The sequence below is a fragment of the Rhodamnia argentea genome, chromosome 2 (genome assembly GCF_020921035.1).
Source record: "Rhodamnia argentea isolate NSW1041297 chromosome 2, ASM2092103v1, whole genome shotgun sequence".
Taxonomy (NCBI): domain Eukaryota; kingdom Viridiplantae; phylum Streptophyta; class Magnoliopsida; order Myrtales; family Myrtaceae; genus Rhodamnia; species Rhodamnia argentea.
This window is the reverse complement of record NC_063151.1, coordinates 5,776,865-5,792,209: the sequence shown is the minus strand read 5'-3', so window position 1 is coordinate 5,792,209 and position 15,345 is coordinate 5,776,865. Positions and strand designations below refer to the sequence as shown.

The window sequence follows — 15,345 nt, the reverse complement described above, 5'->3', positions numbered from 1 at the left end:
CTTCATACACTCGGCCCAAAATTTGGGTGGAACATTCTTCGCATGTAGCATGCTCTTGCATGTCTCTGCTAGATGCTAATTCTTCCTTTCGGAAACTCCATTTTGCTGTGGCGTATACGAACAAGTAAATTGTCGACGTATCTTGCACTCTCGCAAATACTTCGTGAATTCATTAGAAGTATATTCTCCCCCATTATCAGCACGAAGGCAAAGAATCTTCTTGCCTACATCACTTTCTACCTTCTCCTTAAACTCCTTAAATTTGATAAATGCCTCAAATTTATCTTTCATAAAATCAACCCAAACATACCTTGAGAAGGCATCGATAAATGTGATCATATACTTTGATCCACCAATAGACGATTGCTTCATTAGATCAAACACATCCGAGTGAATGAGCTCGAGAGGCGTATGAGCTTTGAATGATGATTCCTTATAAGGAAGTTGATGTGCCTTTCCATACTGGCATCCGGCACAAACCACATCTTCTTGAACTTCCAACTGGGGGAGGCCCTTCAGCATATTCTTCTACATTATCACTTTCAACTTGTGATAACTTACATGCCCAAGCCGCGCATGCCACAAATCAGGCGTATCATTCCTCCGGGTTTTAGTTACGTATGCCGTTTGAGCGGACATCACGTAAACGGACTCCAGTCGACGTCCCTCCATGATTGGTCGACTAGTGGGCTTTACACTTTGGTACACCTTAATATCTCGTGGACCGAATATAACATAATTACCCGAGTTTGTGAGCTGGGACACGGACAATAAATTTTTCTTCATCCCCGGCACATGATACACATTTTTCAATTCAACCTGCTGTGAATTGAATTGAGGAGTTATCACCGTCTTACCAATATGAGAAATTGGCAACCTCGAGCCGTCTGCAATAATAACTACACGTCCATCGGTATAATCAAGCGTATTCGACAGCTTGCTTTGATCTCTGGTCATGTGATTCGAACACCCCGAATCAACAATCCAATCAACATCATAATTAATCGACTTATCACTTACAGTGATTAAAGCCATCGAATGGTTCAACTCGGCAATGGATGAGGCAGCGAGCTCATCTTGCTCCTCTATTGCGACAGACGCATGAAAATCCCATTCCACTTTGTCATCGAAATAACTCCTCTTCGATGATGCTGCGACATTTCCTTCAACTCTCTTTGCTCGACAATCTCCGGCGAAATGACCTTCTTTGCCACGGGCGTAACATCGTCTTTTGTCATTGCCATTAGCGATTCCGCCAAGCTCCCCCTGATTGAAGGCTCGTCTCTCCCGGACACTTTTTCCATTCTCCACGAGCTGGCTGCTTTTGCCTTTCGACATGACTTTTTCCCGGCTTGTCATCTCTATTGTCAGCACCGATTCTCCTCTGGCCCTTGAATCCTCTTTTATCACCGAAGATGGCATTCTCATCTCCCTTCATTGAAACCTTAGACATTTGATTATCTAAAGTTTCTTGGTTGGCCAAAATATTCTCCAGTTCGGTCAACGTTGGTTGAGTTGCCCATCCACGAGTAGCCGTAACAATACCATTATACTCCGGCTTTAACTCATGAATAATAATCCTTCTCATTCTCGTTTTAGAAATGGCATTATTCGGATCTAGTTTCGAAATTTCCTCACAAATAGACTTAACTTTGGAGAAATATCGACTCATCGTCATATTTTGTTGTGACATCGACAGCAGCTCGTTCTCCAACCTTTGCAACTTGGCATCATTCGACCTCGCGAACAACGCTGCCAAGTCATCCCATGCCTCCTTGGGAGTCTGCGCACTCTTTATATGCTGCAACAAATCATCTTCAACAGTCACATCAAGAGCATAAAGAGCCTTACCCGCTTTGATGTTCCATCTCCTCGGATCACCATCGTTTGTGGGTGCCATGATGTTGCTTCCGCCAACAATATCCCACAAATCTTGACCCTGCAAATAAAATTGCATGCGGGTACTCCAATTATTATAATTGGAATTGTTCAGCTTCTCAATACCATTCGTCGAACTTGATACGTCCGCCATCCGATTGGAGAAAAGTGCCCGGCTTGGTCCCAATCAATTGATCACAGTCCCCGATTGTACTCCAGCAGAACTTCGACGTACTCCGGTCCTCGACCGCTTGCACACGAACAATGGTCGGTAACCACCGTCTTCACAAACCACACTCCGAAGACTTGATTCACGGTCCCCGGTAACCGCGCTCCGATACCAAATGTTGAAACTCGGAGTTACGAAGCATGTCTCGATCCTCAAGATGATCGAAGACTATCGAAGGTGAAAGGTTCTCTTCACACGAGAGAAGTGTTCAAGGGAGGAGATGGATGGACTCTATAATTTTCTATATTCACCTTACTTTCACCTATCAGAAACGATTACAAGACTCGCCTATATATAGGCGTAAAACATGACTCCTGACATGCCCTAGGTACATGAAAAGACACGACTAGATACATAGCAATAATTACACATCGGAATACTAAAAGACTCTCGAGACACACGACAAATAATGACTCTTGAAAAACTGCAAAATAATAATGACACTAAACACGTGCGTTGGATAGGCGACTGTCGAAAATCGAAAAGTCTATCGACAACGAAGAGTCATGCTATTGAAGATTCTAGAGTAGGCGGTGATATCTTCAATACCATGCACATGACCTTATCATGTCCTGATATTCTGCTTTAATATCTTCCCCTTGTGCTTCAGACAAGTGTGCCGACAAGCGAACTAATTTTAGTGTCAACAGGTATAAACATGGCCGAAGTGAAAAGTGATGCCTGAGTTTGAATTTCTGCCTTTCAATATCCAATTAGAATTCAAAAGTGCTGCTATAAACAAAGTGGATACTGTATATAATGGAGAACCTGTTGAAAGGAAAATATAAGTAGTGACAGTTAAGAACAGAGAACCAACTGAATATGCGCGCATACCGGTACAAGGAACCGATAAGTCTTAAAGCCGAAAGCATAAAAGAAAACGCAATAAAAAATATTTAGATTTTGAGGTCCAGTCTGAATTGTGTTCAAGTCGTGGACAAGTTTAGAATGATTTGCATATAAAGATGGAGTCAGAACTTAGAAGAGGACATTTGCTAACAATGGCAAAGACAGCATTCTCCATTTTGATCATTGTCCCTGCAATCGGTTTGTCTCTTGCAGCCAATACTTTGGGCACGAACCAGTCAATCAGTTATGAAGAAACATTAGTTTCTTCGGACCTAACCTTTGAGTTAGGATTCTTTCCTCCTGGCAATTCGAGTGTGAGCTACTTGGGCATATGGTACTAGTTCAGTCCTCAAACTGTCGTGTGGGTTGCTAACAGAGATAACCCGCTAGCCGATCAGAACGGTGTTCTCAGATTTAGCAATGTGAGCAATATGGTTGTTCTCAAACAGTTGAACGGTGTTGTTTGGTCTTCGAAGTTGTCCAGGGTCCTCAAGAATCCAGTTGCACAGCTCCTGGATTCGAGAAATCTTCTTTGGGATAAATCTAGTTCGAGTGCTGATGAAGCCTATTCATGGCAAAACTTTGATTACCTGACTGACACGCTTTTACCAGGTATGAAGCTGGGGTTGAATTTGAAAACGGGCCTTGAACGTCGTCTGATCGCGTGGAAAAGCATGAACGACCCTTCTCCTGGAGATTACATACATGCGTTAAACTGTCGTCAGGGGCTACCTCAGCATGAAGTAGTCCAAGAGGATCTGCAAAGGAAAATATTACGAACCGGGCAATGGAACGGAGTTCAATTTGTTGGCGGTCCCATTATGCCCAGCGTAGCTATTGTGCCCATGTTCGCGAACAATGAAGCTGAGATCTCCTTCATGCTTGAGGTTCAGGACAATCGACTTTTCGTGAAAATGACATTGCATTATTTGGGAGTGACGCAGCTTCTTGTGGTGAATAGATCAACAAGCGCCACGTGGAATGTCAAACGCGAGTTCCCTAGTGATCCGTGCGACACTTATGGCAGGTGTGGTGCTAATGCCATCTGCAACATTAGCTCGTGCGAATGTGTGAAAGGTTTCATGCCTAATTCGCCAGACAAATGGGGATCACTTGATTTTTCTGGCGGATGCAAAAGGATAATACACATAAATTGTTCGAAAGGAGACTGCTTCTTGGAAATTAAACATGTTAAACTGCCCGACCTGTTGGCATTTGCGCTGAACAAGAGTATGAGCCTCTCGGAATGTGAGGACAAGTGCTTGAGGAATTGTTCGTGCACAGCATATGCTAATTCAGATGTTAGAAGCTAAGGCTGCGGCTGCCTCATGTGGTTTGGAGACTTGATCGACATGAGATTGTTTGAAGAACAGAACGACATGCAAACTCTATACATACGCCAATCAGCTACCGTGATTTTCCTCGATAACTTCGAGGAACCAATTGCATTCCAACCAGGTATGCATGCTTATACTAACTGACTTTTTTTTCCGCTAGATTGTTGAAATACTTATTATCTGGGCAAGAGAAATGTGGAAAGAGTAAATCCTGCATCTCTTCTTCTTTAATTTAGATACGATTCGGGACCGCATCAGGAGGAAAATAGTTATCGTTGCTGTAATATCAAGTTCAATCATCGGCGGATTGCTTTTGGTCAGAACTGCGTTGTGGTGTGTAAAGCATATGAAACGGAGAACTAGTGCTGCAGGTAAGCCTAATCTTCAATTAAGGCAGCTTTCATTATTTAACTGCAACGTTTTGTTCACAGAAAATGAATATTTTCAAAAACATATGTTCTAAACGGCTTTCGTTACGAACGGATACTGCTTTTTTCTTGTGAGATTATGGTATGGATTAAGAGGCTGGTTTACATCCCTTGTAGGCTTGCCTAGAGGCGTCAAATAGGTGGGTCGAGTCGGGTTTGGGTTGGGTCGAATATGGTCCGACCCATATTAACCCATTTAATCTGTTTTGACACATATTTATCCAGTGCAAACTCAATGACCCATACCCGATCCGACCGATACCCGACTTGTATTTCTTAAATAATTCTATATTAAACCAAATCTTACTAGATAAAAAATTGATATTTAACTAAATCATACAATACAAATTTTGTGAAATTTTTTTTTTATTATATATATTTCAAATTTTGTAATTTTATAAAATTTTGTTAATTTCTTGACAAAAAAAAGTTTTTAATTTTTATTTTATTTTATTTTTTATTTTTCTGCTTTTTTGTTTTTTTCTCCTTCCTCCTTTCTCGTCCCTCGTTCGTTTGCAATCTTCGTCTGCAACCTACGTCTACAACCTCCCTCCTCTGTCCATTGGTATTCGGGGCTTCGGTGACGGCGGGAAGCTCGACAACCGACCGCTTCTCGGCGAGGCTCACTCGATTTAGGTTGGCGACTCGAGGCCAAATCTTGACGAGCCTCGAGCTCGCCTGATGTCAGCGAGCTCGAGGCTCACTCGATTCCAACCGGCAACTCGAGGCCAGATTTGAACAAACCTCGAGCTCGCTTAAGCTCGTACGCTTAGGTTGAGCTTCGACTAGCCTAGATCGATCGAGCCCCGAGCTCGCCGGAACTCGGCCAAACCTCGAGGCTCGCTAGATCTCGACCAGCCAAGCTTGCCCTAGGCTCACCGATGGCTGTCACCAGCCCTCGGCCTAGCCTCGAGGCTCGCTAGATCTCGGCCGGTCGAGCTCGCCGGTGGCCGTCGCCGGCCAGTGGCGGCCAAGGCAAGAGAAAAAAAAGAAAAGAAAAGAAAAGAAAAGAATTAATATTAAAAGTTCAATTTTTTTTTTGAAATATTCATAAAATTTATTTATAACTCTCTTAAGATAATTATTTTACCCGACCCATTTATGACCCATTTAGAACCCATTAGATTTTTAAATAACCCACTTATGACCCATTTAAGCACTTAAACTAACCTATTTTTGACCCACCACCATCAAATATGGGTTGAAAATGGGTTCTAGACCCATTTTGCCACCTCTAGGCTTGCCAAGTGGGACGGATGACATTGACTTGCCATTATATGTGAAAGATTTTATGGGTCCACGACCAACTGCTCTAAAAGCTTAAGCTATTAGAAGAAGACGTGGTTTAATATTTATTAAGCATGGACATATTCATGGGTCCACGACTAACTGCTCTAAAAGCTTAAGCTATTAGAAGAAAACGTGGTTTAATATTTATTAAGCATGGACATATTCATTGGAGAGGCAAATAAGGGCTTGAAAAGATTTGAACTCAAGATCTCCCCGCTCGATACTATGAAAAATTTTATGGGACCATGACCAACTGTTCTAAAAGCTTAAGCTATTAGAAGAAGACGTGGTTTAATATTTATTTATTCCAACAATATGATTTCGCTACTATTGCTGTTGCCCCCAACAATTTCTCTCAAACAAACAAGCTAGGAGTGGGTGGCTTTGGTTCGGTCTACAAGGTAATCAGTTATAAACCAGTGACTTCAAATAACTACAGAGGCCCACGATGAGTAAAGTCCATGCAGGGAAGACTTTCCACAGGATAGGAAGTAGCAGTGAAAAGGCTGTCAAAATCTTCTAAGCAAGGTTCTGATGAGTTTATGAATGAAGTCCTTCTAATAGCCAAACTTTAGCACGGGAATCCTATTGGACTTGTTGGCTGCTGCATTGAGGGTGAAGAAAGAACGTTAATTTATGAATACATGCCAAACAAAAGCTTGGATAGTTTCATTTTTGGTTAGAACCCCTCGAGCTTTCTCAGTTCCTTTCCACTCGATTTTCCTTATGCTTTTGTCCTGTCCGTTGATTCCTTTGCCAGAAAATACAATTAAATGCTAACAACTTAGTTTTTGATGGGGTTGAGTGTGTGTAGATCATGACAGAAGCTCCTCTTTGGCATGGAAAAGGCGATTTGACATTGTTTTAGGAATTGCCCGAGGACTTCTCTATCTCCACCAGGATTCAAACCTACAAGTTATCCACAGAGATCTTAAAGTGAGTAACATTTTGTTAGATGCTGACATGAATCCAAAGATTTCAGATTTCGGCTTGGCAAGGAACTTTCAAGATGATGACACAGAGGCAAAGACGAGAAGAATAGTTGGTACATAGTAAGTTTCTCATCTCAATCATTTGAACAGTGCACTATCCATCAGTATATGTAGGAACTGAAGCCTGATTTGCATGATGCGGTGGTTTACATGTCCCCAGAGTATGCCTTTGACGGCAAATTCTCTGTGAAGTCCGACGTTTTTAGCTTTGGTGTGCTTTTGTTAGAGATAGTAAGCAGCAAAAGGAATAGAGGATTCCATCATCCTGATCATTATCACAACTTTCTCGGGCACGTAAGTGAAAGGATTATTTAGATCTGCCATTTTCTTTTTCGCTAAACAAGATCAGATAATCTGTTTCTCCTAAAACTGCATCCCATTTGTTCTTTCTTCCCATAGACAAGTTTTCTGAATGGTTGAATTTTTTTAGGCATGGTTGCTATGGAGTGAAGGGAGGTCCATGGAGCTCATTGATAAGGCTTTATGCGGCTCTATTGTTGAGTCTCAAGCAGAGAGATGCCATATATTGCAAAAGGGCTTTTCTATCTCCACCATGATTCCGAGCTTCAAGTGATCCACCGAGATCTTAGAATGAGCAACATATTACGGAAAGATAAGTGGGTTTCTGTCCACAGAGATTTTGTATCCATACTTGGTTTTGCACGGCCCAATAGCAAAGTATCGGATATGCCTCTGCTTTCAGGGTTTTATCATTTTTTATTATATCGTACTGTAGAACATATTGAACAACAGCACATCACAACACATTTGATTGCACCTAGGAGTGAGCGGTTCCAGGTTCCTTACAGGTTCCACCTGGAACTTGGAACCTATCTGTCCAAACAGGTTCCTCATTTTTTGGAACCTGGAACCTACTCGTCACATCTTGGAACCTGGAACCTACCCCGTCACAGGTTCTAGGGTCGGTTCCAGGGTACCCGAAAACCTATCAATTTATTTTATTTTCTTTTATTTTTTCATTTTTAGTTAAGCAAAATGAGAGTGAACACTACAACATCTAAGAGAAAGTAGATGTGAGTGATTTTAGGCTCTGTACATATTACATTTAGAACCCGAAACCGATCCATTGCAACACATTTATCATTTTTTGGAACCCGAAACATAAAAAATTGTTTGACTCCAAATTATACACTCATCATCAAATGCCATATAACGTTGTATGATTGTGCAAAAATATATACCAAGAAAAATATAAAAATTTATTTCAGAATCCAGGGTCCAGGTTCCAGGTTCCAGGTTCTAGGTAGTGGAATCCGGAACCTACCCGTTAGAACAGGTTCCTCAATTTTTGGAACCTGGAACCTATCCCGCATACCTTGGAACCTGGAACCGGAGCGGATCCTACAGGTTCCGGTTTCAGGTTCTCGGTTCTACCCCGGAACCATGCTCACCCCTAATTGCACCCACACTTTTCTTTACCATCTACAATTGTATAAATAGTAAAATCTTATGAAAAACAAAGATTAAGTGCATAAAATCGTAACATATACAAATAAACCATTCAAACTTGCCCTAATTTCATTTTCAAGTTAGAGCAGAGGTGATCATTGAACGGGCCCGAACTAGGTTGAGCCTTAAGGTTGATCCTGAATTCTTGCCAAGCTTATCCATCATAAAAATATATGTAAATCTTTGGGCCTTGTTAGGTTTTTCACCAAATGCTCCTACTCAAATCTGTGAAAAAGTCTTCAAGACATTGTGGCTCGGGCAAAACAATCAGAATTGTCATAGTATACTTTAAGTTACCACCTTCCAAATTCTCATTGTAATATACCTGAATTATAAGCCAAAATAAATTGACGCCCCATAGACATTGCTTGCGAACGAATTTAGGCTTTTTTGATCCAATACTTGGGTCCTAAATTCCCTCATGTACTAGGTTAAAGGAACATAAAATGATCCAAGTAATCGCATGAAAATCCTATACACTGGGCATCCTGCAAAAATTATTACCCCGTTTAGGACTATAATTAAAGATCCAGGGGTGAAAGACAGGGCCTCTCGTGTCCTGATTGCTTGGTGTAGGCCTTTTTATGGATGCAAGGTCCATTGCTTTTAGGATTAATTGTCAATACACAACTCGTACAAACCCTTTTACTGTACAATCTACGATTCCACGTCCATGAATATTGATGCTGATATGCAGTCATTTTCTAAACTATAGATCGCGAGTCCCTCTTAAATGAATATCAGAGTTTTTTTATGTAATCTTCTAACTATTTTCCTTTTTTTTTTTTATGGGTTTCTCTTATCACTTTGGCTCCGTTTGTTTTGTGATTTTCTGAAAAACATTTTCCAGGAAGTTTTTTTTTCCCAGCTTTGTGGACCTGATCTAGGCCTCACTGGACCCGAGCCCGGGTGTTAGAGATTCGGCGCGAGCACTAGACTCTTAGGCCTAGCCTCTAAGGACTCGAGCTAGGGCATCGAGGAGTTGGGCACTGGGTTCTGGAGTCATAGGCACGGCCACGGGAGCTAGTGTTCGAAACCAATCTCTTTAGACTCGGGTTTGGTCTTGATGGACCCCGCGAACCCTACTTCAGCCCGGGGCCGCTTGTCAAGGGCTCGAGAATAATCGTGGGGGTTCTCGTGCCCAAACATAGAGTTTTTGGTTTAAGCGCCGATATCTAATCATATTTTGGAAAATGATATCCAATTTTTATAAGCGGAAATGATTTTCCTGAATTTAAGTATATATTTCCGTTGGCTCATTTTTCCAAGCGATCCAAACGCCGAAAAATAAGGAAAATATTTTTTCGAAAAATTGGCCGCTGCTGTTGTTTAATTCTTTTTGTCATGCCGTCCAACCCATTGGAAGGGTTAACACCCCACGAGATGAAAGTTAACCCAAAACTGCCGCTCAAGTGTGGACTTCGCATGTCGTTTATGAAGTCCAAAAGGACATGCTTGACCCTGAAGTCAACCTTGACCAGGAAGTAGGAACGACGGTTTCGATAGACAAACGTGTTATGATCGTGTCATAATGCCTGAGTTTCATCTGACGTTGGATTAACTTATGATTTAGCTGGAAAAGCACGAGGTATGAACATGGTCGAAGTGAAAAGTTGTCCGTGGGTATGAGGTCCTGCCTTTTAAAACGGAATCCAAAATTCCTACTATAGACAAAGTGAATAAAGTAGAATACGGAATATTCGACGAAAAAAAGAGAGAGCAGAATACGGAAAAACTTGGAGAGGGAGAAATGTAAGTGTCAGAGTTAAAGAACAGACAAGTAACGTTAAAATATGTTTCGAGTTTGACCTTGTGAACGAAATCCGACTGAAGCTGAATTGTTATTTGGGGACATTTGAATGTTTTCCATGAAAATACATATTTTCTGTTTGGTGGTAATGTAAAAGTTGGATATTTCCTATTTAGTCTTGATATCAAATTGAAATCGAGATAATTGTAAAAAAAAAGTCATAAATCTATTGCACTTTTGTATTTTAGTCCTAAGCCTTTTCACATTTTGTCAAGTGAGTCCATTTGGCATAAACAACTGATGCTAATGTGTCGCTAGGGTTACATAGCCTCCACTTCTCTCTGCGGTTACCTCCCTAATGATTAGGGGGAGCATGCAACAGAAGGCCATCCTTTAGCCTGGGGAGATTCGCCATGAGGGAGTCTAAGTGAGTCTAAGTCTGAGCTCGTTAACACATCTATTGGACTCATCTTCACTCAAAAGTTTTAAGCCAATGAGTTATGAACTAACTTGAATATATTAACTATTCCACACCATACCAACTCCCCGATGTGAGCTCAAACTATAAAAGTCATCTGGTGGCTCGGGGGCGCTACCCCAGCGACTCATGTCGAACCCCACCCACTCACTAGGGAGCTAGATTCTTGTGCCTTTTTGTCGATGGAAAGTATAAACTACCTAAACAAGGTTTACCCAGAAATCATCCTTGACTAGGAATGATGAGTTTCATAGAGACAAACACATTTTGTTTCAAGCAACTCAATTTTTCAGAACTCAAGGAGCGCCTTCAGAAGATTGTCAAGGACAAGGTTCTCACTTTCAGCCATGTTGAAGACACTCCTAGAAACCGAAGGATTCAAGCTTCTTGGAACATCTCCCCAGTGATCTTTGATTGATTTTGTTGGAGGTTCGAACCTCCTTGCTACTGCTTTGTTGGGCCATCGCTTCTTTTGTATAGCTACATGTATAGGTTACACAGGTTCCTTTTTGTGTATGTGCAGCTGCTACCTTGCGTAACTTTTTGCTTTTTCGTTTTCTTCTAACCCGAGCTGCCCTTGCGCTTCTTGCGACACTTCGGTGGTGTGCGGCGAAGGTTTGGATGTAATTGGCGTTCTCTTTCATCTATATATTTCTTACTTTTACCACCAAAAAAAAAAAAAAAAACACATTTTGTTCACTTTAAAGTGTCTGAGTTTCATCTGATGTCAATTTCTTTAGCTGGAAATGTAAGAGGAATAAACATGGCCGAAGTGAAAAGTGACGCCTGAGTTTGAGTTCTTGCCTTTTAATATCCAATTGGAATTCAAAAGTGCTGCTATAAACAAAGTAGATACTGTATATCATGAAGAACTTCTAGAAAGGAAAGTATAAGTAGTCACACTTAAGAACAGAGAACCAATTGAATATGCGCGCACAACGGTACAAGGAACCGATAAGTCTTAAAGAGGAAAGCAAAAAAAGAAAAGGAAAAACAATGTTCAGACTTTAAGGACCCGTTAAAATTGTGTTCATGTGGCGGACAAGTTTAGAGTTATGCATATAAAGTTGGAGTTAGAACTAAGAAGAGGGCATTTGCAAACAATGGCAAAGATAGCATTCTTCATTTTGATCATTGTCCCTGCGATCGGTTTGTCACTTGCAGCCAATATTTTGGGCAAGAACCAGTCCATCAGTTACGGAGAAACATTGGTTTCTTCGGACCTAACCTTTGAGTTAGGATTCTTTACTCCTGGCAATTCGAGTATGAGCTACTTGGGCATATGGTACAAGTTCAGTCCTCAAACGGCCGTGTGGGTTGCAAACAGAGATAACCCGCTAGCCGATCGTAACGGTGTTCTTACATTTAGCAATGTAAGCAATCTAGTTGTTCTCAACCAGTCAAACGGTGTGGTTTGGTCTTCAAAGTCATCCAGGGTCCTCCAGAATCCAGTTGCGCAGCTCTTGGATTCGGGAAATCTTGTTCTTTGGGATAAATCCGATTCGAGTGCTGATGAAGCCTATTCATGGCAAAGCTTTGATTACCCGACTGACACGCTTTTAGTCGGTATGAAGCTGGGATTGAATTTGAAAACGGGCCTCGAATGGCATCTGACTGCGTGGAAAAGCATGAACGACCCTTCTCCTGGAGATTACATAAATGTGTTAAACTATCGTCAGGGTCTACCTCAGTATGAAATAGTCCAGAAGGCTGGGCATAACAAAATATTCCGAACCGGGCAGTGGAATGGAGTTCAATTTGTTGGCGGTCCAGCTACATACAGACTAGGTATTTGGCCCATTTTCGTGAACAGTGAAGATGAGATCTCCATCATGATTGAGGTTCAGGACAATCGACTCTTAGGGAAAATGGTGTTGAACTATTTGGGAGTGATGCAGGTTCTTGTGGCGAATCGATCGACAAGCGCTGCGTGGAATGTCATACGGGAGTTCCCTAGTGATCCATGCGATACTTATGGCAGGTGCGGTGCTAATGCCATCTGCAGCCTCAGCTCCCCGTGCGAATGTGTGAAAGGGTTCATGCCTAATTTGCCAGACAAATGGGCATCACTTGATTTTTCCGGCGGATGCAAGAGGATAATACCCACGAATTGTTCAAAAGGAGACGGCTTCTTGGAAATTAAAAAAGTTAAACTGCCCGACCTGTTGGCGGTTGCGCTGAACAAGAGTATGAGCCTCACGGAATGTGAGGACGAGTGCTTGAGGAATTGTTCATGCACGGCTTATGCCAATTCAGATGTTAGAGGAGGAGGCTCGGGCTGCCTCATGTGGTTGGGAGACTTGATCGACATGAGATTGGTCGAAGAACAGAACGACGTGCAAAATCTATACATACGCCTTTCAGCTTCCGAACTAGGTACGCATGCTTATACTAATTGACAATTTTTTTTTCTGCTAAATTATTGAAGTACTTCTTAACTCTTCTCCACATTTCTCTTCTTCTCTACTTTAGATAACATTCGTGACCGCACCAGGAGGAAAATAGTTATCGTTGCTGTAATATCAAGTTCAATCATTGGTGGATTGCTTTCGGTCGGAACGGCATTGTGGTGTATAAAGCATGGGAAAAGGAGAACTTGTACTGGAGGTAAGCCTAATCTTCAATTATCGCGGCTTTCGTTATTGACTGCACCGTTTGGTTCACAGAATACGAATACCTTCAAAAACATATTTTTAAAACGGCTTTTGTTATCAATGGATATTGCTTTTTTCTTGTTGAGATTATCGTATGATTTAAGAAACTAGTTTACATACCTGTAGGCTTGCCAAGTGGGACGGATGACATTGACTTGCCATTATATGATTTCGCTACTATTGCTGTTGCCACCAACAATTTCTCTCAGACAAACAAGCTAGGAGCGGGCGGCTTCGGTTCTGTCTACAAGGTAATCACTTATAAGTCATTGATTTCAAATAACAACAGAGGCCCACAATGAGTAAAGTACATGCAGGGAAGACTTTCCACAGGACAAGAAGTAGCAGTGAAAAGGCTGTCAAAGTCTTCCGGGCAAGGTCCTGATGAGTTTATGAATGAAGTCCTTCTAATTGCCAGACTTCAACACCGAAATCTTGTTGGACTTGTTGGCTGCTGCATTGAGGGTGAAGAAAGAATGTTAATTTATGCATACATGCCAAACAAAAGCTTGGATAATTTCATTTTTGGTCAGAACCGCTCGATCTTTCTCTGTTGCCTTTCACTCGATTTTCCTTATGCTAGCTAAATGATAACAACTTAATTAGTTTTTGATGGGGTTGAGCGCGTAGATCATGACAGAAGCTCCTCTTTGGCATGGAAAAGGCGATTTGACATTGTTTTAGGAATTGCCCGAGGACTTCTCTATCTCCACCAGGATTCAAACCTACAAGTCATCCACAGAGATCTTAAAGCGAGTAACATTTTGTTAGATGCTGGCATGAATCCAAAGATTTCGGATTTCGGCCTGGCAAGGAATTTTCAAGGAGACGACACAGAGGCAAAGACAAGAAGAATAGTTGGTACATAGTAAGTTTCTCATCTCGATTCATTTGAACAGTGCACTATCTATCAGTATATGGAGGGACTGAAGCCTGCTTTGCTTGATGCAGTGGTTACATGTCCCCAGAGTATGCCGTTGACGGCAAATTCTCTGTGAAGTCCGACGTTTTTAGCTTTGGTGTGCTTTTGTTAGAGATAGTAAGTAGCAAAAAGAATAGAGGATTCCAGCATCCTGATCATTATCACAACCTTCTCGGGCATGTAAGCGACAGGATTACTTAGATCTGCCATTTTCTTTTTCGTTAAACAAGATCAGATATTCTGTTTCTTCTAAAACTGCATCCCATTTGTTCTTTCTTCCCATAGAAAAGTTTTCTTTTTGATGCTCAGAAAGCGGTGGAAATCACGAATGGTTGAATTTTTGTAGGCATGGTTGCTATGGAGTGAAGGGAGGGCCATGGAGCTCATTGATGAGTCTTTATGCGACTCTGTTGTTGAATCTCAAGCAAAGAGATGCGTTCAGGTGGGCTTGCTATGTGTCCAAAAATTTCCTGAAGATAGGCCGACAATGTCCAGTGTTGTTTTCATGTTGGCAAATGAAGGAGCAACCTTGCCACTGCCTAAAGAGCCTGGTTTCTTCATGGAGAGAAGTTCAGGTAGCTCAGATGCATCTTTAGTCAGGGAAGAAGCCTACACACCCAATGTTCTTTCGGTCACATTGCCAGAAGGTCGATAGGAATGCCATTGAGGATGCTTCTGAAGATTGTAGACTGGACATCTCGAGTACAAAGGACAAAGAAGCATACGATGGTGTGAAGTTCAATAACAAATATGTCAAATAGGGTACTGAAAATTTTAGTGCTGAAGTTGTGAGTGTTGAAAGTAAGAATAAATGGTTGTTTGGTCATAATTGTAAACTAATATCTAATTTTTTTTTTATGTCTTACAAGGCTATAATAATGACAATTATTGGTAGGGTTTAGCAGTACATTTGGCAATTTTTGTTGCCATATATTTTTCAATTGTACAATGGATTAAGTAACCCTTCCCTTACTTATCATATAAAGTGGATTTTTGACTAAATTGAATCTAGCAAGTCGATGATAATTAAGGTTATCAAACAAGTTTAACGTGCTGAACTTTCAGTTT

At 41.4% G+C, this 15,345-nt stretch overlaps 1 protein-coding gene and 1 pseudogene across 1 annotated transcript; both read left to right on the top strand.

Moving 5' to 3' along the window:
- The first annotated feature begins 3,108 nt into the window (after window positions 1–3,108).
- Window positions 3,109–4,269, top strand: LOC115732185 (S-locus-specific glycoprotein S6-like). Its single transcript, XM_030662849.2, has 2 exons — window positions 3,109–3,216; window positions 3,298–4,269. The coding sequence occupies exons 1-2, from the start codon at window positions 3,109–3,111 to the stop codon at window positions 4,267–4,269; spliced, it is 1,080 nt and encodes a 359-aa protein (XP_030518709.2).
- Window positions 4,270–4,284: 15 nt separating this feature from the next.
- On the top strand, window positions 4,285–14,942 carry LOC115731519 (annotated as a pseudogene).
- Window positions 14,943–15,345: the final 403 nt, after the last annotated feature.

Coding starts and splice junctions, on each gene's coding strand:
- LOC115732185 (XM_030662849.2), top strand. CDS start 3,109: ATGGCAAAGACAGCATTCTCCATTTTGATCATTGTCCCTGCAATCGGT. Junction 3,217..3,297: donor TCAGTTATGAAGAAACATTA/GTTTCTTCGGAC, acceptor ATATGGTACTAG/TTCAGTCCTCAAACTGTCGT.